Source organism: Rhinolophus hipposideros (assembly GCF_964194185.1).
Source record: "Rhinolophus hipposideros genome assembly, chromosome: 6".
NCBI classification, from domain to species: domain Eukaryota; kingdom Metazoa; phylum Chordata; class Mammalia; order Chiroptera; family Rhinolophidae; genus Rhinolophus; species Rhinolophus hipposideros.
The window spans coordinates 84,106,591-84,128,187 of NC_138052.1; the positions used below are offsets into that span (position 1 = coordinate 84,106,591).

General features: G+C 52.5%; 1 protein-coding gene across 14 annotated transcripts in view; it reads right to left on the reverse strand.

The window, feature by feature from the left end:
* Positions 1-922: 922 nt before the first annotated feature.
* The window catches only part of TNS1 (tensin 1), a gene marked incomplete at its 5' end in the record, with an annotated part of 224,568 nt that continues 203,893 nt past the window's right edge, over positions 923-21,597 (reverse strand). For all 14 annotated transcript variants that reach the window (XM_081051649.1, XM_081051645.1, XM_081051641.1 and 11 more), the window contains 11 exons: positions 923-5,669; positions 8,704-8,736; positions 9,162-9,230; positions 9,921-10,089; positions 10,326-10,397; positions 12,211-12,288; positions 12,979-13,071; positions 13,456-13,587; positions 14,298-14,384; positions 17,202-18,340; positions 21,326-21,524. In XM_081051649.1, coding sequence (XP_080907775.1) covers positions 5,525-5,669; positions 8,704-8,736; positions 9,162-9,230; positions 9,921-10,089; positions 10,326-10,397; positions 12,211-12,288; positions 12,979-13,071; positions 13,456-13,587; positions 14,298-14,384; positions 17,202-18,340; positions 21,326-21,524 — 2,216 coding nt within the window. In that variant the 3' untranslated portion in view covers positions 923-5,524. The remainder of the gene's footprint in view (positions 5,670-8,703; positions 8,737-9,161; positions 9,231-9,920; positions 10,090-10,325; positions 10,398-12,210; positions 12,289-12,978; positions 13,072-13,455; positions 13,588-14,297; positions 14,385-17,201; positions 18,341-21,325; positions 21,525-21,597) is intronic.

Sequence of the window (21,597 nt, forward strand, 5' to 3'; positions counted from 1 at the left end):
AGTCAGTCCTGAGACCAAACAGTTTGACGCCACCCACGGTTCTCCCTGTGCTGGCAGAATAGGGGTCTCAGCACACGCATGCTCACATCAGCCCTCCCAGCTGCACTGTAAGCTTGATGGGGAATTGGAGCTGTGTCATGTAGTTTAGATCTCCCAGGGCACCCTGCACTGTGCCAAGATGCCTCAAGAGGTACCACCCTAAACTTTCTCAATTGCAAAGAATTCACCCAGGACCCCTGGGCCTGGGGAACAGGTGAGCTGCACACGTGCCTAATGGTGGGCATCCAGAGATTTTGCCTGGCAGCCTCTATTCCCCCTTGCTCTGAATAAAACCTCACCCCTTCAGGGACTAATCACTGCCCCATTCTCAGTCTCCATGGTTCAGAATGTGACCCACATCCAGAGAGAATGGCTGGTTCTGAGTTGGTCACATGACCCAAGCAGGGTCTGTCAGAGCCAATGAGCCTTTGTCCCAAGTTTCTGTTAAAAATACGGAGAGAAAAGACCACTCTTTCCACTGGGCTGCCACACTTCCGGATGAAAGGCTTGCCTGAGAATAAGCCAACGCAAAACCAAGTGATGGGGACAAGTTCCTGAATCGACCATTTGAGGCTCCGGGGCCAGCGGTGCCTGGACTTCTTCGTCATGTGTGCCTTACTAATAAAATGCCAGTAAGTTCCTTTTTCCCATAAGCCAATTTGATCTGAGTTTATATTCTAGCAGAAATAGTCCAGATGAAACGTCACAGTAATCAGAACCAAGACCCGGAAGGGGGGGGGGGGGAAGCCGCTGGGAGGATCTGGGATGAGCCGTCCAGCAGAGGCAGCCCTGCAGCCACATATCCGGAGCCTCTTTGCCCACCAGAGACCTGGCAGACCCCTTTCCAAACAGCACAGCTAAATAACAGCACAATTTTTTCTTTCACTTTATCATTTATAAAGCCATACAATGGATCACCAAGAAACAAAGCAGCTGTACAGGGGCGGGGACGGCATCAGTGTACAATACATTCATATCCAGGAGGAGTAGCATACATCAGGGTTTATACAAGGTGGCAGAGGTTATAGGCACGATGATACAAAATAGAAAGTATATTTCCATCTATATAAATACACAGCCAAGGAATGGGGCGAACGCTGGGTTATTCTGTTTTTCCTGCAAAGGGCCTGGGAGGCAGGGGTAGGGGTGGGGAGTGGTAAGAAATTTCTTACATTTGTTTTGAATGACATGTCAGAGGGAGGAGAGAAATGAGGAAACAGAGCATGCACACGCACATGCGCTCCACACACACATACACACAAACCAAAAATGGACTCAGGAGAGTCTCAAACTGTTTAACACTGATTCGAAAACAAACTTGGGACATCCCTCTAGAATTATCTTGCTGCTGGTTAGAGACCAGTGTAGGAAATAAACAAAGATCCTCCAACATTTCGGACATCTGAGGACAGAGGAGCCCCCCCACTTGTGGTTAATCCGTCCATCACCAGCGGCGAGATTCCACTAGTCGGTGCCCTACAGACGTCGCCTTCCGATTCCTTTCACTTCTGGGTGACACTGAACTTGAACTGAATCCTATTGCCCACCTACTCCAACCCAACCCCTAAGTTCCCTAGAGACACGAGCAAAATACGCACACACATACACCCACACTTGCACGTGCACACACACGTCCTGTGTTACCACTGGCCAGGGGACTCCAGTCTCAGGATTCTGGGGCCTGGACCTGGCTGAAGGGTACTCCTGGGTGCTGCCCCTGACCTCTCCAAGGATCCAGACTGTGGGGAAATGTAGGGGCCAGAAGCAGCCTTAGGACAGGGCCCTGGCCCACTTGATCTCCCTAGGTCCTGAAGCTGGAAAAAGCCAAAGAAGGGGAGAAGACCCAGGAGGCAGGGTGGCGGGGAACATCAGAGCACAGGTGTGTTCCATACTCTCTGTACGGCATGACGAGCCTGCCCAGTCTCTACTCATGCCCACCAGAGTGGGACAGAAGAATGCCCAATTCACATCCCTCCTGGGAACCCCTTTATGGAAGGGTCACACTTATCCAGTCGACTGGCTGAAGGGGCACACCACAGCCAGTCTCTGACGCACCCCGGGAATCCTGAAAACCCAGGGGAGAAGGAATCCTGGCAGTCCACAAGCTTTTGGAGCTGATGCAAGAGAAACTCCAATGAGGACCAGAGTCAAAAGGCCCCAAACCTAGTCCCCTATATGTCTGTCCTTCAAACACCTGGCCAAGTAAGGGAGCCAGGGCACCACAATCACAGCATTCCAGTCACCCTAGAGGCGATCGAATAGCTCACTTCCTCCCTATTTCCCCTGCAGGGTCATCTCTCCATCATACCTATGCGCAGTCCTCCCCTCCGGTTCCACCTGGGAACAGCCACACGGACCTCACTGGGCCTCTCTCCTGGCTGAGTCAGAGGACCTGCTTCCGAGTCCTGGCTGGACAGCGAGGGGCAGGCCGAGCCTGCAGCGGGGGCCTGAGCTTGCCTGGGGCTGCATTGCTGTGCCACAAGCTGACCATGCCTCTCCTGCTCTTTCTTGCCAACTTCTCCCAGACCCTTTCCCTTCCACACTCCCCAGCCTGTTTTCAAGACCAGACAGCACTCTCCCGCTAACAAACAGATTCAACAATAAACAGCAAAAATGTCCAGGGAAGGGGAAGAGAGAAAAGGATAAACATTTACACATTAATAACAATAATTATTAAAAGTGCTTTCTTTTAAAAGAAATCTTTGGCAAGAATATACTGCAGTGCTGTGGTGTGTGTGTGTGTGTGTGTGTGTGTGTGTGTGTGTGTGTGTGAAAGAGAGAGAGCGAGAGTGAGAGAGCACGCAGGCGTGCACATGGGTGCACAGGCATAACCCGTGAGACACAGGAGAGCTACAGTGTCTTCCTAACCAGTATATGACCCAAAGTGGGGGGCTACTGTAGAGACTGGGGTGCCCTCCACCATCATTCTTCAGGAAAGGTCCAACTCTAGGAAACTGACTCCTTTCCGAGTGACTCCAGCGAGTGAGTTGATCAGCTTCCCAGCACCCCCTAGGTCCTACTCACAGGGTCACACAGCTCAGGCCTAAGTGGGGTGGGCTGGCCATGCTTGGGAGGTGGGCTGTGGTGGGCAGTGGGGAAGCACGTGAGAAGGCTGACCCTGGGCCTGGGTCTGCCGAATGGTCTGACACTCTACCCGGCCTCCAGTGTGGAGAGAACATCCAGACTGATGTTCTCTGGGCTGTCCAGTGGGAGATTAGGATATTTACAAAGACAGGGGGAGGAACAGCTCCTATCGGGGAAGAGAGTTGGGGTAAGTGGGGACGGTGGACAGGGAACTCCAGGGCTGTGGCTTGAATACCTCAGAAGGAAGAGCACTTTGGAGGAACCTTGGTCACCAAGCACAAGGTTTCATTCTTTGGGAAGCAGGGCACTGTTCCCTGCTTCTTTAGATACTCTCCTTTCCAACTCCCTGAAACAGAACGTCCATACAGATACAGCTTCTTGGAGGAGAGAAAATACAAAAGACATACACATTACCCACGTCTGCCATACTCACCCATGTCCCCCACTGGCTCGCTGGAGCCGGGGTGAGTGGGCAGCTTCCTTCTCATCTTGGGAGCTGATGGCTGAGCCCTGGGCTTGCCGGAAAATAAGAGGACCAAAGGGGATGGAACATGTGCACCCCTCCCGCTGAGCCCCAGACAGAGTCTAGGGGAGGCCATGGCCAAGGCCAGGGCAAGGAGACCCCTGATTGCTCCAAGGATAAAGGCCTCTACATTTCAGGCTTCACTTCTACACATCAAGAGGGATGCGACTTGGTTTCTGCCCAGGGAGGCAATAAAGCAATACGGGAAAACAATAAATACTTCTTGTCAATTTACCTATTCTTTTTTTAACCTTTTCTTATACTTTATTAGCTTACAGATTCTGTCAGTATGTCTCACATATATATTATATATATTTATATATCAGTACAATACCTCTCAAGGGGACCCCCAGAGGCATAAGAAGCCCCTCAAGAATGGAGTCCTAGTGAATTTTCCATTCCAGCTTAAGAGTCCTTGGGTGGAGGTCGGGGTTTCCCAATTGCCCAAATGGACTCTCAGCCCTTTGGCCTGAATGTGTGTCTTCTGCCCTCTGCTCACAGGCAGCTTGGCTCTGCTGGGGAAACCAAGGCAGAAGGGAGAACAGCAAGGCTTTGGTGTTGTAGGTAGGCCATGTGATATACAGGTAGCAGCCCCCAGAGCTTTGCTAAGCCACCCTGGACAGCCCAGCAAAAGTCAGACCCCACAACACTTGCAAAAGGGAGCGCAAGGACTACAGGTATCTCCCCCGGGCCTCGCTGAGCAGGTTCCCCAGGATGAGCCCACCATGGGGACCCCGCAGGACAGAACAGGGCAGGGAAAAGCACGAAAGCTCAATCCCCAAAAAGACATCATGCAGGTAAGCAAGTCTGAGATAAGGCTAGTCTTGGTGCAAAACCCAATAATGCGCTAAGGGTTGGGAGCTTGCAGGAGTGACCTGCCTACCTCGTGGCTGGGCCACACACATTGGGGAAGATGCCTGGAGCCCAGCAGCCACTGCTGACAGACATCTTCCCCAAGGTGATGGATACCCATTTCTCCATCTCCTTAAATAAATGTCCCCGCCTCCTAGTGGAGGCAGAACAGAGGTGATGCTGCCGGGTGGCCCACCCCACGCTCGCTGGGGTCTTTGTCGAGGAGCAGGGGCTGGCGGCACCCAGGGCCGCTAGAGCACAGGTGCAGAGACCAAGACAGTCTGTTACTCATATTCCTGGATGTTTCTGGGGAAGAGGCTGGTGTCCCCTTCCTGCTGCTGTGTCACCCCACCTCTAACCTTTGGACAGTATGCATGTGCGTGCAAACACATGGGACACAGTCAAGGACACCTGTTGATAATTCTAGCTGAGAGGCAAATGCAGATCACCGAGGACACACACCTCACATACACACCCACACCAACTATACATCGGGGCAGAGTAGGTGCCTCGGGTCTGAGATATTTTTAAAAGCAAAAGTTCTGCCACTTGATGTCCCATGCTGGCTCTTTTTGGTTTGGCAATTTACCCTAGAGATGGCCAGAAAAAGATTCCCTCAACTTGGTTTCTCCTTGCAAAGCAGTTGGGCTAGGGAGACAGAGCTTTCCATTTCCCCCCAAAATATGGATCCCCAAGGAGGTCAGTTCTGCCTCCTTTGAGGAACTCCATTGTCTGGGAGGGTGAGGGGGAGCTTAAGTGGACATGGTTGGTTTTGGAGGCTTTGGGGGTTGCACAGTACCATCTACCCAAAGGAATCCAAGTTCTCCTCCTCTTTCTTTTTCTTTCTTTCTCTCCCTCTCTCCCCCCCCTCTGCAATTCACTTCCCTCTCCCCATGTTGCACTTTCTTCTCTCCCTCTCCACAATTGGCCCAAAGTCCTCCTTCTGGATTCAAAGGTGGTCAGGATTCATGGGTCCCTCCCCACAAACCCCATCCCCCTTGCCCTGGCCCTGGGCAAGGGGTGGGTTCATCTCTTCTGGCCGGCACTCAGCATGACCTTGGAGACAAAGTTGACAATGGCAGAGGCAGGCTGGTTGGGATCAAGCTCAGCGAAGAGGTGGCAGGCGTTGTCCGTGGTGCTGCCCTGCTTCCGGGCCACAAAGCCGAAGAGCCTGCAGGGGTAAGAGAGGGGTGAGAAGGGTGAGAGGAGGGCAGGAGGGACCCCACGCCTTGGAGAACTGTCCAGGTGAGCAAACTTATCTTGAGGCCACCCTCTTTCCGTCTCTCCACATCTCCCTAAGCATGGGGATTGGAGGTGGAACAGAAGAGAGAATCCTCTGTCTCTTCCACTCAAGTCCTAGAGATGACAGTGTCACTTGTTGCAGGGTAGGCAAAAATTCCCCTTTGGGGGGGACGGGGTGGTTTCAGGAGGGGAGAGGAAAAGCTGCAGGCCAATGACAAGACTGAACAGTACGAGGTGGGAATGAGACTAAAAATAAAATGGGGACATTCCTAGCCAAGCTTTTCTCAGTCTGTCTCAGCCCCACCCCTACCCAACTATTCTTACACACAACACATAAGCAAATGAATAAAATGCTGTCTCCCTGTCAAAGGGCTCAACCACCTCAGACACCAGGAGAAAGTCAGAGAGACAAAAGGACAAGGGGTCACCACCCCACCATTACATACACACATTTCTCTTGGGCTCCAAAGAATTGGAGGGGGAGGGGGACTCCACACCTGTTCCCCCAATCCCCACTCCCTGCACCAAGACTAGAGTGAGCTGGCATTCACTCTGTGCAAAACAGAGTTAAAAATATGAGAGCTGAGAACAGAATGTAAGCTCGGGTCCCCTCCCAGCCAGTACATTGCTAATTAGAGCGAGATGGGGAAATCAGGACAGCTGGAGATTCCGATGGAAACCCCTCTCCCTAGGACTGGACCACAACAGCTAAAATTAGCAAAGTTGGGTCCAGCTTGCAACTGTGCACACGCATGTGTACACACACACACACACACACACACACACACACACACACACATACTGGGCTTCCTACAGCTGTTCCAGGGTCTTGGGACAATTGAGCCAGAGGTCTAAGGTAATGGTCGGCCCAAGTAGTGGGGAAGCCTGAGTCCGTGGACCAACCCCAGAACCCCCTTTCCAGGCTTGCTGGGCTTCTTGGAGCAGTGGAGGGCGCTAAGGCCACAGTGAGGGAGTGGCTCTGAGCTGCCGGCATGATGGCATGCCAACCCTGGCTGCCTGGCTCTGCCAGGATGGAGAGTCTGCCAACCTCGTGGCCTAAACACCACCCACCTCCCTCCCCGATGTTTATTTCAGCTCCAAGACTTCCAGGGCCAGTTCAACAATAGCCAAGTCCTTTCTCTGCTTAGGGAAGCAGATCCAAGCAAGAAAGCTCAGCCCCCAAGGCCAGGGAGGAAGTACTTGCAAGAACATGAGTTAGAACCTCCCTAACTTTGGGGCCTGGGGCATGTCCTGTGCCTCACCCTAGTCCCAGCCCTAGGCTGAGCTCCCCTGGGCCTCGCCAGGAAGCTCAGCACAAAGCCCATTCCTGAATGAGGAGAAGGATTTTCAGGCCTGGGACCAGCCCACTTCTGTCCCTGACCCTTGTCCCCTCGTAGGGCCCATGGTGAGTTAGCAGGAGCTTCTTCAAACATGAAGCTCTGGTCTCCTGGTTGGTGGCAGGAACACGGGGACCATAATGAGCCTGTGAGCCCAGAAGGCTGAGGCAAGGGCGAGGCTTCTTTGAGATGGCTGGACACCTGGGTCCACCTTTGAGCTGGGCTCTTCATGTGACCTCAGGCCAGGTGAGGTCACCTTCATCCCACATGACCCCTCTGGCCACCCCACTGTCTATCAATCATGCTAACGACTGGTCAGCCCTATTCATTCTTAACCAAGGCGGCCTCACTGTGCTTCCTCCTTATTCTCCTCCTCCCTGCCTCATCCTCTCATTTCTTCATTCAACAAATATTTATCAGCCCCTCCCATGCAGCAGACATAGTCCTGGCCTCAGAGAGCTTGCACTGTGGTGGCCATGCCTCCCCGTTCCCTTGAAATAGTGTCTCACCTACCCCGACACCCATTTCTACCTGTTCAAATTGTGCGTCTGTTAATACCCATGTTTAAATATAAGTTCCTTCCCCAAACTTTCCCAAATCTCTCCCCACCTAGATGTGCTCCGCTTTGTGACACCCACAGACATGAGCTGTAGCCCGATGGCATGTCTCATACAGCAGAGATTTTGGTTTTTTTAACTGAAATTTTCTTTTTCTAAAGCAATCTTATATGTAGTTCGAATATATAAACATGACAGCAGTGCTTATAAGTGTATCGATTCAACGGCAGAACATTTGCACGTTATAAAGTCCACCAGTGAGCAAAACAAGGCTGTTCGGAGGAGGCTGACAAAGTGAAATGTGGAGTTATAGGCCACAGTGGCCATCTATGTCAGCTTCAGGAGCCAGGTTACTCCTCTATGTTGTTTTGGTTTCATGACACTGAGGAAAACCCCAATTCATACCAATCTATAACTGCACATCGTAACAGGGTTTTTCCTCCCCTCTTAAGATCCCACTTGCAACCTGAGGGTCCTAGGGTTCCTTGGAACACAGTTTGAAAACTATTGCAGCATGTTGGTGCTGTTTATATGTGTGTCCCATCCACTGTGCCAATGTCAGGCCTCCTGGGGGCAGAGCCAGCCTCCTGGTCGGTCTGAGTCCTCCCAGGGCTGAGTTCCACAGAGGAACTTAGGAAATGCTGAATGGATGGAAGCATGAACCAAAAGGTCCCTGGCCATCCCCAGAATTCAGACCTGGGCTTCCGTGTTCTGATGAGGTGTAACCCAGCCACGGTATTCACAGAAGCCCACCAAAAGAGCAAGAACAGGAATCAAGGAAGCCAGGATCGGGGCAGAAAAGATCATTTAAACATGCCCTGCCCCACTGCCATTGCCTCCAATAAAACTCAGCTTTCTGTCCACTTCCTCAGATCCCTGCTGTTCTGGTCCTGGCAGAGGGATGGTGACAAAACTGGAGGATGGCCGTTAGTTTAGAGGCAGAAGACAAAAGACCTGGCTGCCTGCTCTAGCTTTTATCCAAAGCTGCCCTTTGCCTCCCCCTCGGTCCCGGATAACCCCCACCCCAAGGAGCACAGCCAGCTGGGGTGTGCAGAGAAGACACACTTACTTAGCAGGGGCACCTCCCTCTGTTTTCGTCCACCTGTGGAGAGAAAGAGGGCATGGTGTAAACCACTACACCTGCTCCCCAGAGCCCAGCTCCATGCTGGGGAAAGGCAGAGGAGCCCCATTCCGGGGAGGCGGGTGTTCGCGTAATGAGAACCCTGTGGCATGCCTCCCAAGGCGCCTTCCCCAGTATGGAGAAGAGAAACAGATTTCAGGTCAGACACAGCAGAGTGGGTGGAAGGGAGCAGATGAGCCCCTGGGAAGGTCTCCAAATTTGTTGTGGGAAAAACTCAAAAAGATACCCAATGCAATTACTCACACTCACACAGACACAGGAGACCTTCAAGTTGAACCAAACACACACACACACACACACACACACACACACACACACACACACACACACGCGTAGACTTCAGTGTTCTAGAGCTGCCTGATGGAAGGTGTCTACAAGAGACTTACTTCCTCTCCTGTGGATCCAGGTCACAGAACGTGACAGTGTTGAGGGGGTAGTGTCGTCTGAAGAAGAGCCTATAAGCACAGACATCAAATAACCAGAATGAGTAATAAAATGACAGGTCGGGCCACCTTCCCACCATCTGTGGCTGTCACAGGTCAACACAGCCTCTCCCTCGTGAGCAAGACAGCCTGGGGTGCTCACCCTGGGGACATAGCAATGCCCAGGGGCAGACAGAGGTGTCACAGAAACAGCTCTCTAACGCGGGACGTTAGGAAAAGAAGGAAGAAATTGACATTGAGGAATGAGAAACGGGGACTCTGGAGGAGGAGGGAAACAGGCTGGGAGAACATGTTAGAGAGAGCGTAAGAGCAGGAGCTCTGCTCTAGAAAGCAGGTACTTGTATCAGGCACATTTGCAGCTGTATACCTAATGCAGGCATATTTGCAGAAGAATGGAAAAATGGGTTGATGGGCAGATGGATGGAGACATGAATGGGAAACGGGATCAATGGGTGTGGGACGATAAATGAGGGATGAATGAATGGATGTAGGGAAGGATGGACCAACTGGTGATTGGGTGAGCAAGTGGATGGATGGATGGATGGATGGATGGATGGATGGGTGTGTAGATGGAGGATGAGGAGGAGATGGATGGGTAGATAGATGGGTGCAATGGACGAATCAATTGGTAAGGGGGAGGGTCAGTGACAGGATAGATGAGTCACAGGAGAGCCCAATACAGAAGCAGGTAGAGAGGCTTACTTTCTCTGGTTGTCAGTCAGTGTAATTCCCTGGGCAGAAACTTTGAAGTGAACAATGGTGGCAGCTGGTGTGGGGTCAGCAGCCAGTGTCTCAGAAGTGGCTTTGGAGATGGCCTGTGGCCCAGTGAGTGACTCCATGTCCACAGAGTTGACGAAGAGAACGTTGCAGGCTGGAAGAAACCCACCCAAAGAGGCGTCATGGGGACGATCCCAAGGTCCCCTCTTCAGGGAGAAGGCAGCAGATGAATTTCAGGCCAGCCTCAGGCTAAGGCATTTGCACACAGAAATGTGGTATGCCCACCCAGAGACATTTGGGTCTGGGAGAGATGTCCACCGCCCTGCAGCAGGGGACAGGGCAGAGAGGAAGAAAGGCCTGGGTGGGGTCTGGTGTGGAGGGGCTACTCACCTGCTCCTTGCTTCAGCAGGTCAGTGGTGGAGTTGGCAGGTCCCGAGCTATCTTTTGATTGATCTGTAGGGTCTGAGACAAAAATTTAATTCAGTTGGTAATTAAAACTCTAGAGCTGGAAAGAAGCACAAGTCTGGCTGGGCCTAAGGCAGGCTCTGCAAATACTTTGTGCAATGGATATGCTTTTCATATCAGGCCCTGGCAGTTGGCACGTGCGAGTCCTGTTGGAATGTTCAATAATTGCTCTAAGTATTCGGCACACTGGTTGAGAGCTCTGGAGTCCAACAGAGCTGGGTTCAGACCCTCAGCCCAGCAAGTGCCAAGTATCTATAAAACAGATGATGAGGATAGAAGCCATTTCATTGGGTTTTTGAAACGGTCCATGTACAGTGTGAGCCCAGCGCTTGGCAACAAAGAAGTCTTCAAGTGGCAACTGGTGTTGTTCTTGTTTTGCATTGATGTGTCCGTGTACACCAATAAATGGTCTCATGGACGCAACCACGAATGCAGCATGACCGCAATTTCAATATTAATAAGAATTGAGTATTGTTTACACCAGTGCTTCTCTGACTTCAGTGGGCAGGCTTGTTAAAACATGGATTGCTGCACCCCAACCCAGTCTCTAGCTACTGGGGCTCGAGAATATTTGCATTCTTAACAAGTTCCCAGGGGCACTGATGCGGCTGGTCTAGGGAATAGACTTTGAGAACCACTGGTTTATAGAATGTAAATATCAACCAGTAATTACTGAATTGCTTTGATACAGTCCACAGAACTATAATTAGTGTCTAAAATTTGCACGTAATAATGCTATTTAAGTTGTATTTGAACTTTTAAGGTCCTAAGGGTGGTCAATTATCATTAATAATTCAGTGAATTGAATTGGATACATGGAAATTGTAAAATAATATTGGAGTTTTTCTGTGTGAGCCTCAGGGGCTCTAAGAAATACTTGGAAGAAAGTCTCAGAGGCACTTCTGCATAGCCTACTGTTGAACAGAGAGGGTAGGGAGAAGGCACCTCAGCTCCCCGTGCCTGGATCTCAAGTTCAGAGCCAAGCATAGTCCCTTCCCGTGGGCCCTGTCTCCTTGTGGGCTAGGGAATAGAAGCCCCTGGGAAGCATTCCGGGGGTCCATCTGGCATCCTCCAAGGCTGGGACACCTCTCTGAGAGAAGCTGAAAGCTCCTTCACTGGCTGTATCTCTCTCAAATTCTCACCTCTATGTCCTGAGGCGCTTGCGTTCCATTCGTACTTCCCATAATCAAAAGGGGGTCTGCTCTTCCCCATCAGCTCAGCGTCCCCTCAGTCAGGGAACACCATCTCAGCCCACGCGCACTAGAAACCACAGGGACATCTCACCCTCCCCTCTGCTTCCCACGCCATGCAGAGCCCAGCCATCTCGCCTCTAAGAGATCCCTTGAGTGTGTTCTGTTCTCTCCATTCAGACAAGCCTCCCAGTCGGGAAGCAGCCCCCCCATGACCTAAATCTGCCTTCCTCTCCTCCTCCCCTCGGCCCTGCCCACAGATGCCCATCCCATCCAGACACTGGTCCTCCCCAAGACCGTCTCCAACGTCCAACGCCTCTCCCAAGACGAGGCTTATTCTGAGGATTCAGTCTAGATGTCTTTAAGCCTCCAGAGAATTTCCAGAACAATCTGGCAAGTCGATTATGTACGTTCCCGGAGTTAAGCTTTTAATAAACTTTTCCTTCTTTTTTTAATAGAAAAAGAAAGGGGGGGGGGAGTCGTTTTGAGTTTCCCCAGATTGGCAAAATAACCCGAGTCCTCCAACCCTGGCCAATGCTCTGGAGCGGCTGGCAGGGCTGAGACATGCAGGAGGCCAGCTCAAGGGTGCGCTTGGAGAGCAAGGGGTATCAGGTTCCTACCTCGGTTTGGAATGACCAGCTTACAGGGCAGAGCCAATGGCGTGATGGAGTGCTGGTAGACCAGGGCAGACAGAGACCCTGCAGGGAGGGAGAGAGCACGTCAGAGGCAGCATTACTGGCAGCAGACCAAGGGCACCCAGGAATCCCACCCACCCCCACCCCGCTCGCCACAGTCTTCAGCTTCTTTATTACTCACCCTCATCCCACCAATAAACTGAAAATCCACTCCTTCTAGGAGTCATAAGGTTCCCTAGCAACTTTACTGTATAAACAGTTACTCCCAGCATCTCCCGTAAGTCCCTCCAGCTGCCAGGGCCCCTCTCAGGACAGACGGCGCAGCAGAAGACTCAGAACCATGGAATCAAATCCCAGCGTGGTGGCTTGTTAGCTTGGGCTAGTCTAACTCTCCCGTACACCTCAGGTTCCTCATGTGTAAAATGGGACGATGGGACCTACCGTGCAGGACTGTCATGGGAGCAGAAGCGATATAAGGGAACTAGACAGTGACCCTCACATAATAAGTGGTCAATAAACACAACTACCGTTACAGTTGTTCAAGTTATAACAAGTGTCAGTGGGGAAGGACAACTATAAAAAGGAATTTGGCAGAGTGAAGGAGCCACAGCACAGAGGAAGGGTTAGCCCCTGTTCATCCTTTCTGCTGCATCTACAAGCAGGGGGACTGGCGGAACCTGTGGCGAGGAAACCGGGGACAGGCCTGAGACAGCACAGGCAGACTGTGCAGACAGAGGTGGAGGGAGAGCTCACCAAAGTTCGGTTCGTTGGGGCAGCCCTTGAGCTTGACACCTCTGGGGCCGGTCTCTATCAGGAAATGTCTCACCAGCTCATGGGTCATGTCCCCTGGGATGAAGAGAAAGAAATGAGGATTGGTCACTTCTCATGGCGTCCTCCCACTGCTTCCCAACACCACTTTGTAACTTGGCCAGTGAGCGGGAGTGGGAGAGAATGAGAGAAAGGGTCGTAGAGATAATACGGCCAGAACCCTGGAATGGAGAGACCACCACTCCGTTCCCACCCCTCAAGGAAACAATCACAGAGTCCCAACAACCTGGCATCCTTATTCTCTGACCCCAACCATCACCAAGCTGAAGCCTGGCTCTGCTGAAGTGTCTAATTTAGCAAGGACCAGCTCCCGTGAGAATTAGAGACCTGCCTAGCCCCCAGGTCCTTCCAGAACCTCAGGGTTTTCAGGGACCATACAGATCACCGAGCAGAGAGTGTCACCTTTTTTATTCTGCTGCATGATGGTTGGAGGTGGAGAAGACACCTTCATGGCCAGCCCGTAGGCTCCTCGGAAGGAGTGACTGTCACGGATGATGAAGGCCCCTGGCTCTTGGTCTTTCAAGAGCGCGATGGCTGAATTGGGAGGAGATGAGGGGAGAAGAGGAAATAAGAAACTGATGGCTCTGTCTTTACTTTAGTCTTCACTTAAGGTTTCTCAAACCTCACTCTTTGCTGGATGAGAGGAGACCTTTTAAACTCAGAATTCAAAAACTCCAAAGGGTCCTCCTACACGAGAGCTGGCAAATGTTTTCTGTAAATGGCCAGGTGTACATATCTCAGGCTTTATAAGCCAGGTAGGCTCTACAACCCCTCGACTCTGCCATCGCTGCATAAAAGCAGCCTGGATTTAACCGTGGGTCACAGTCACCCATGCCCTCTCCTACATCCACACAGACTTTCCTTGGGGACCTGAGGCAGTCCTCATCTTTATCCCCATAATCCCAACTGTTTTTTTCTGTTAAATGTGCAAAAATCTCCCACATCATGCAGATAGAAAGCTAAGGTTTCTTATTATGTTGTGTGGGCTTTTACTTTGCCCACAAAACTAAGACTTTGCTGCTTTTAAAGATCCTTCAAAGAAGCATCTACAACCACTGCTTTTGCTCCCCACACTTCTCCACACGGCTTGTTCTTCCTGTCTGACCTTGGTCCCAGCCCCGTCTTTGACCACCAGCTACTACAAAGAGGAAGGAGTCTGTTTAAGTTCCTTACCCAGGAAAGACCCAGTGAGCAGCAGTGAGCTGTGACCTCAGATGAACCCCAGGGACCCCCCCAGCACTCACCCTGCTCTCTGGAGATCTCAGGCTTGTACCAATACTTGGAAGTGTCCTGGACAAATTTTACTTTAGCCCTAGTCTCGGGGCTATTGTCTAAAGGAGAAGGAGGAAAAAAAGAAAGTGTTATGGGTTGAATCGTGTCCCGCCCAAAAGATATGCTGGAGTCCTAGCCCGTTACCTGTGATTGTGACCTTATTTGGAAGTAGGGTCTTTGCAGATGTAATCAAGGTAAGAGGAGGTCATGCTGGATTAGAGTGGGTCCCAATCCAACATGACTGATGTCCTTATAAGCAGAGAAAAAGAGACATAGAGACACAGGAGGAGAGAACCATGTGGACATGGAGGCAGAGATTAGAGAGACGCGTCTCCAAGCCAAGGGACACCAAGGATTTCCAGAAACCACGAGAAGCTAGGAGAAAGGCCTGGAATAGATTCTCCCTCCAAGCCTCCCAAAGGAGCCAACACTGCCAACACCTTGATTTTAGACTTCTGGCTTCCACTACTGTGAGAGAATAAGTTCTATGGTCTTAAGCCACCAAGTTTGTGGTACTTCGTTATGCTGTCCTAGGAAACTAACATGAAGTTAGTCTCCTCAAACATTATCAGAGTATTGCTAACAGGGACCTTGGGCAGCTTTCTCATCCTTCCCTTGTCTCCTGCCAACCATCGTGGGTCACGGAGCTGCTCTCCTGTTGAAGAGCCTGGTACGGCATTCTCACTGAGGCAATGAAAGCCCTACCCATCCCATCTCCCCCTTTCTCTAGAAGATTCAGACTAAACCCATCTTGCAGCTTCTCCCCCACAGGCTAGGACACCCCACCTCTAGACCCCTTTACCGCAGACTCAATTCCCCAACTTTATCATGACAACCTTGAGGGCAAGGGCAGAAAGATGCATTTCCATCCACTCCCCACCCCGCAATCCTCTCCCCATTCCCCACGTGGAAAGCTCGTGTTCTGCATCCTATAGGGTAAAAAAAAAAAAAGGAAAAAAAAGAATCCTCCTGCCCTGGGACAAACAGGGGAAAGGTTGGCCTAGAATTTAGAAGCCGTCTACTATGTGTCACATACCCAACTTTCTGGAAGATGCCCCCTATCCCAGACCCTTTGCAGACCAGACATGACTTCATAGGACATTAGGTACTTAGAAGGAGCTCTGAGAGCACCTAGCCCAACCGTTTCACTTTACAAATGAGGAAAGGGAGGTTCAGAGAAGGGGAGTGACCCGCACAAGTTACACAGATGGTAGTAGAAAGGCTGTTGTAAGACCTTCCCAGGTAAGAAGATGCAGGAGCCAGTTCGGTGCCAATGACACCACGTCTACCTGGCTAGGTTTTAGGACGCATGGCGCTCGCTCTCCAACCTCTTCCTTTATCTTTTGGCAACAAATAAAACAAAAGGGGGATGGCCAAAAAGGATGAAAGGAAAATTCCAATTCCACATGTTTCCTCACTTTTCTTGAGAGAGAGGCAGGAGCAGAGAAAGCCTGAGCTAGCGACGCTGTAAAGCTCAGAGCACAGACCAGACAGGGGTTGGGTTGTACGTCCAGCGCTTAGTCAATTTCAACTTGTCACTTAAACTCTCCGAGGCTCCTGGGATCTGTCCCTAGAGGACAGTGAGGGGGTCGGTCAGCTCCCTTTCCTGGCAGCTGTATGCTGAGGAGGGCCACTGGGCTAGGCAGCTGGACTGTGCAATTGTTGCAAGCTGCCTCTTTCTGCTCTGAAGCCCCAGGCCCCCGTTGGTGCTGGGCCTGTCTAATGAGCTGTCAGAGGCGGCTACAGCCCCATGTGCCTTCCTGTGTTGATTCCAATAGCTATTTTAAGCGGGGGAGATGGTGGGAAACAGGAAATGTCCCAACTACTAGAAGTTTTGCATCCTCCAAGGAAAGAGGCTGGGAACCAGATGTCTCTGGTGGGCAGCAGGAAGCAAGGGCATGCAAGGTCGCTGTAGGTGTCCTGGCTTGGCAGGCTCAGGACAGGACCTGGGAAAGACACACTGAGAATCTGGGCAGCTGGGGCCCAACCCAGGCTGCCTGAAACATTCTCAGTCTTCTTCGAATGCCTTGGGACCCAAAGGCCTCTCTGCACACAGGCAGGTTCCAGGTCAGCTGAGAAGCTACAGATCGCCTGAGGCCTTGACCTTTGTGTTTGGATAATGAGCCCTCTAAGTGGAAGCAAAGAGGCCCAGGTCTGGTGATGAGTGAAGAATTCAGTGTGCAACCTGCACGGGCTTCAAATGAAGCGAGGTCGGTAGAAACTAGACTCCAGTGAAATGCCCAACCCTTGGCCTTGTCCCCTGGCTGCCAGATCGATTATTAGTAATGTGTGCACATGGGGATCAAATGGTGGGAACAAAAGGACTGGCCGGAGGTATCAAGGTCTAGGTTTGGAAAGCATAGTGTCGACATCATGCTAAAGCACCACAACCCTCAAGATAGGCAACATGACAAAACTCCAATAAGGCTTTAAGAGCAGCAGTTTTGGGTAGTACGGGCCTGGGTGGGCAGCCTGGCTCTGCCATTTATGAACCTGGGCAAATGACTGAGCCCTCCAAGCCTCAGTTACAGAAAGCGCGGCTCTGAGGAATGACCTAGTATTTATCTCAGAGCCTGGCACACAGCCTGTGCTCAACACGTGGTAGCGGCTATGAAGGTGATGATAAACGTAACAGGAACGCTATTGGTATTATTTGCAGCAGCAGCAGCCACTGTGAGCAGCATTCACATCCTCATCCCTGCCCCCAGAGCCACCACAACCATAGCACATTTACTTCAGGATGCTTCCAACTCCCATTATACAGATAAGGCAACTGAGGCCCACGGTGATCTGCCAGAGGATGAGAGTGGGCCAGACGGCCTAACGGGCGGACGTAATCTGTCAGGAGGGGACACGGAGGTGGAAGGAGAGCCCACCTGGCATGGAGTACTTCGAGAAGTCGGGCAGAGTGTGAGAGAAGGACACGGTGCTGCCCCCACTGGGACTGGACATGCCACTGGCGACAGGCGAGGAGGACACCTTCCCGTTGACAGTGGCGTAGTTGGGGAGGCTGCCTGCTCGGTCTCCCATGGACATCCTCCGTTTCTCCGGCAAGGCCGGCGTTGGGCTCCCTTGCCGGAAGGCTGCTGAATCCGGCGAGGGAGAGGTGGTGGGGCTGCTCAGGCCGGGGTAGTAGGCAGGGGACACAGGGAAGGAGGGCGTGGAGGGAGCCTGGTAGCCGGAGGCACTGCTCTGCCGGGACAGCGTGGGTCTCCGGTCCTCGGGGGTGGAGTAGCCGCCATAGGCCACGTGCCGGTCCAAGCTGGGGCTGCCAGGAACCACAGATCCCGACCCTCCCATGTGCCGGCCCAGGCTGGGGCTTCCAGGGCTGGCTATTGTGTTGCCATGGAGACTAGAGGCCAAGTTGCCCTGGGGGGCTCCAGGGTGCCGGCCCAGGCTGGGGCTCCCTGGAGTGGTGACTACATTGCCATGGAGACCTGAGGCCTGGTGGGCCCCAGGGTGCTGGCCCCGGCTGGGGCTTCCTGGAGTGGTGGCCACACTGGTATGGAGGCCTGAGGGCTGGTGGGCCCCAGGGTGTCGGCCCAGGCTGGGGCTTCCCGGAGTGGTCGCTGCACTGCTCTGGGGGCTGGAGACCGCGTTACCATGCAAACCAGTTCCTGGTGGGCCCATCGCCTGGCGGTGGCTCAAACTGGGGCTGCCGGGGGCAGCCATGCCGGGGTTGACAGCTCGGCCACCAAAGCCAGGACTCGGGGGAGTGTTGGTGCCCACTGTCCTGTGGCGTGCCTGAGGGCTCCCTGGTACCATGTGGACACCGGCCACAGGGAACTGAGACCGGGCCTGGCTTTCAGGGGAGCTGAACTGCTGAAGCGAGTAGTCAGGGCTGCTGTAGCTGCTGCCCACGGTCGGGAGAGGAGAACTCTGGTAGCTTCTCTGAGCCGAAGGGCTGGGCTGGCCCAGACTGCCAGAGCGGAAGCCGGAATCTAGCAAAGGCTGGGTGGGTGTCCGGGGGCCCTGGTCACTGCTCTCTCCTGATGGGAAACTCCCCATTGAAGTGCTAGAGAAAGAAAGGGCAGATTGAGATGTCAGCAAATGGCATTTAATGAAGGACAGGCTTTCGGTGAGCACTCAGACCTCCCTCCCACCACTAATAAGGACAATAAGAGCTCCATTCACACGCACAGGAATGCCAGGGTTTTCACATCACCCTGTGGAATCATCAGAAAAGGAAACGAGGCTCAGAGAGGTTAAGTAATAATCTCAGGACCACACAGCTCATAAAAGACCAGGGTTTCAACCCAACTGTGTCTGATTCCAAAGCCCCACTGCAGTAGGCTGGCTCCTGAACCACAAGTCAGAGCAAGGAGCTCTGTTCTATCGAAACTGAAGGTGGCTGTCCTCTTGTCACCTCCAGTATCACAGAAACTGAACACTGGAGAGAGGGTCAAACCACCTGGATCCTGCTCCCACCCTGACTCAGTTTCCCCAGGTATGCCATCATTATCTTTAAATGTTGAGAGTGTCAGAATTGAGCTTTCATTCCTGGGTAGCTCCAAAAAGCAAAGAAAAGTAAGTCTCATGGAAGGAGATTTCAGCTCAGTATAAGGTCTACTTTCCAGCCATTGGATCTGGCCACTAATGGAGCAAGCTGCTTTGCATAGTAATGAGACTCCCATCACCAGGAGCATTTAAACAGGGGCTAACTAACCTCGGGACCTGAATGTTGTGGAGGGAATATCCACTGGGAGGTTAGATTAGATGCACTCAGAGGTCTCTTCCAAATCTAAGACTGATAAAATTCAGTTCAGAGGGGACTATACCTGGGGCAAGAGCCATAATCAAAGGTTCTCCTCTGAAGTAGAAGTCCATAGGAAGTACAACACAACGACCTGTGAGTTGGCAAACCTGGATTCTGCTGTTCAAGTTTTCCCATGTGGAAAAATGAGGGGGCTGAGTTAGATGACTCTTGATTCTTTCCAGACAAACTTCTATCCTTCGATGACATGGTAGGAGAGACAAAGATTGGCAGAGACCTCACCTAAGCAGCAGCTGCAGGGAGGTGGCAGGCTCTGCACCAGGAGCCACTGGGTGGGGGAGGGGAAGTCCTCACATAAGACGATGGGCCAAAGCCTGGAGCTGGAGACTGGAAGGAGTCTCAAGGCTGGCCAGCCCCATGGTGGGCTGGGTTGGATAATGTGAAGTGGGCGGTGGCAGGGGGAGAGTGGTCAGCAAAAGCCAAGGATAGGAAGAAGTGAGGGGCCAGGTGAGGACAAAGTCTACCTCACATCCCAGACGGGGCCAGAGCAGAACAGCCACTTCCTGGTAAGAAGAACCTGGTCTCTGAGGAATGGGAGGATGTGTCAGGCTGAGCGGGGCAGGGTGGGTGGGGGACCCTGAAATGGACTTCTGGAAGATTAATCCCAGAGGAGAAATGCTAGCTTCCTGAGTCCTGAAAAGAGCCAACACTACAGCAGGAAGAATGTGACTGAGAAACAGTGGAAAGTTCCCAATGTCAGGGCTCCCAGAGCACCAGCAACGGTGGCTGGGGAGGTGAAGGAGATTCCCCTTCCTTTAGAAAAAGACTGTAGCCTCTTCCCAGAGGCAGATCTCCTGAGAAATGGAGCCGTCTGCCTGGGGAGGCGGCAAGGTGCCCTGGGGGCGCATGCTCGGCTTGAGGTTTCAGAATTCTTAGAATCGGGACAATAACTGCCTGTGCTCATCCAGCCACCCCCTGACCTGGGAGGAGCTGCACTGACCCGGCCAGTGTAGGGCACACAGGAAACCCAGCCCATCCTGGGCCTATGCAAACACTAAGAGGTGGCTGGGGTGTTTCCAGACCCCTAGGGTCCCAGGCTAGAGAGGGAGTGGACATGGGAGGGGTGGTCAGCAATAGAGTCTCTCCTCCGAGGGGCGAGTTCCGGCTGGGGCAGGCTAGCCCAGTCTTCTTCCCACGCCTGGCACCCTATGCCCTGCCTGGGCTGATCTCAACCTCCCTTTCCTATGTCCTCGTCCCCTCTCACTGTCATTAAGCCCACCCTCTAGCCAAAGAGCTTCTCAGTGCACCCCAAACATGAAGGCCTCCCTCTTTAGAGCCCTTCCCTGCCCAATTCTGGGCTTTCCTCTCTGTCTGACCCACTCAGAATGCCAGCCACACACCCATCAACACATCCTGCCTCACAGCCCTCAGCGCTACTCCCCACCTGCTGCTGGGAGCCCTCGGCATCACACCCCTAAACACATCCACACCCCCAGCCCTCTGTCCCAGCAGTGCTCTCCTTCAAGAATGCCCTTTCCCTCCTGCCTCCCCTTTCAACACCCTGCTCATCCTTCTGGCCTCACCACAAAGACCTCCAGCCCCCAACAATCTTCCCAGTACCCCTCGGCGGAAATCCCGACCCCTTGCTCTGAGCCCTGAGCACTTTACTTATGCCTCTGCTTTGGGAACATCTGACTCATCCTGTGATGGGCACCTTAACCCAGGTCTGGGGAGAGGACAGAGACGTGGGCTCTGAACCAGATGCCTTCCGTCTGAATCCTATTTCTGCTACTGTTTAGTTGCAGGACCGTTAGCAAGCTACTTTGCCTCTCTGTGCCTCAGTTTTCTCTTCTGAAAAGCGGGAATAATAATAGTACTTACCTCAGAGAATTGCTGCAAGGATTAAATGAAATCACCATATGAAGCCTTTAGCAAAGTGCCTCAGGCATAAAAAGCACTTGCTACATAGCGATTATTGCCCTTAGATTTTAAACTTGGTGGGAGGCACTGCACCTGATTCACCTTAGTACCCCCAGTCCTTCCAGCACAGTTCTGGATGTTGGAATTGAATTGGGCCTGGGGATTATAGCTCATGCATCCTCATGCTCCCCATGGGATTTGGCACTCAGGGGATACTCTCTCCAGGTGCCCTGGTGAGCTAGTTTTCCAGGCACAGCAATCTGGATGTTATTTCTGCCCATCCACACCCTGGGCAGATCCAAGAGACTTCAGTGACCCAGGCCTGGATTCTCACCCCCTGCCCCTCTGCTGCTCCTCCCCACTTACCTGTCAGCACTGAGGATGGGGCTGCTGGTGGAGAGGGGGCTGGGGGAGACAAAGGAGCCCCCCAGGGTCCCATTCCTCAGGGGTATCTCAGGGCCGTAGGCCTGGGCAGCTGGGGTGCTAAAGTTCTTGGGCTCAGGGTCCTGAGCACGGGGCCCAGCCACTGCCGTCCGCACCACCGATTCGACATAGCTCCGGGGCTCTGGAAGGGGCAAGGAGACAGCAACTGAGCACAGATTGATGGGGTACAGTTTGGACTCCATCCAACCTACCAG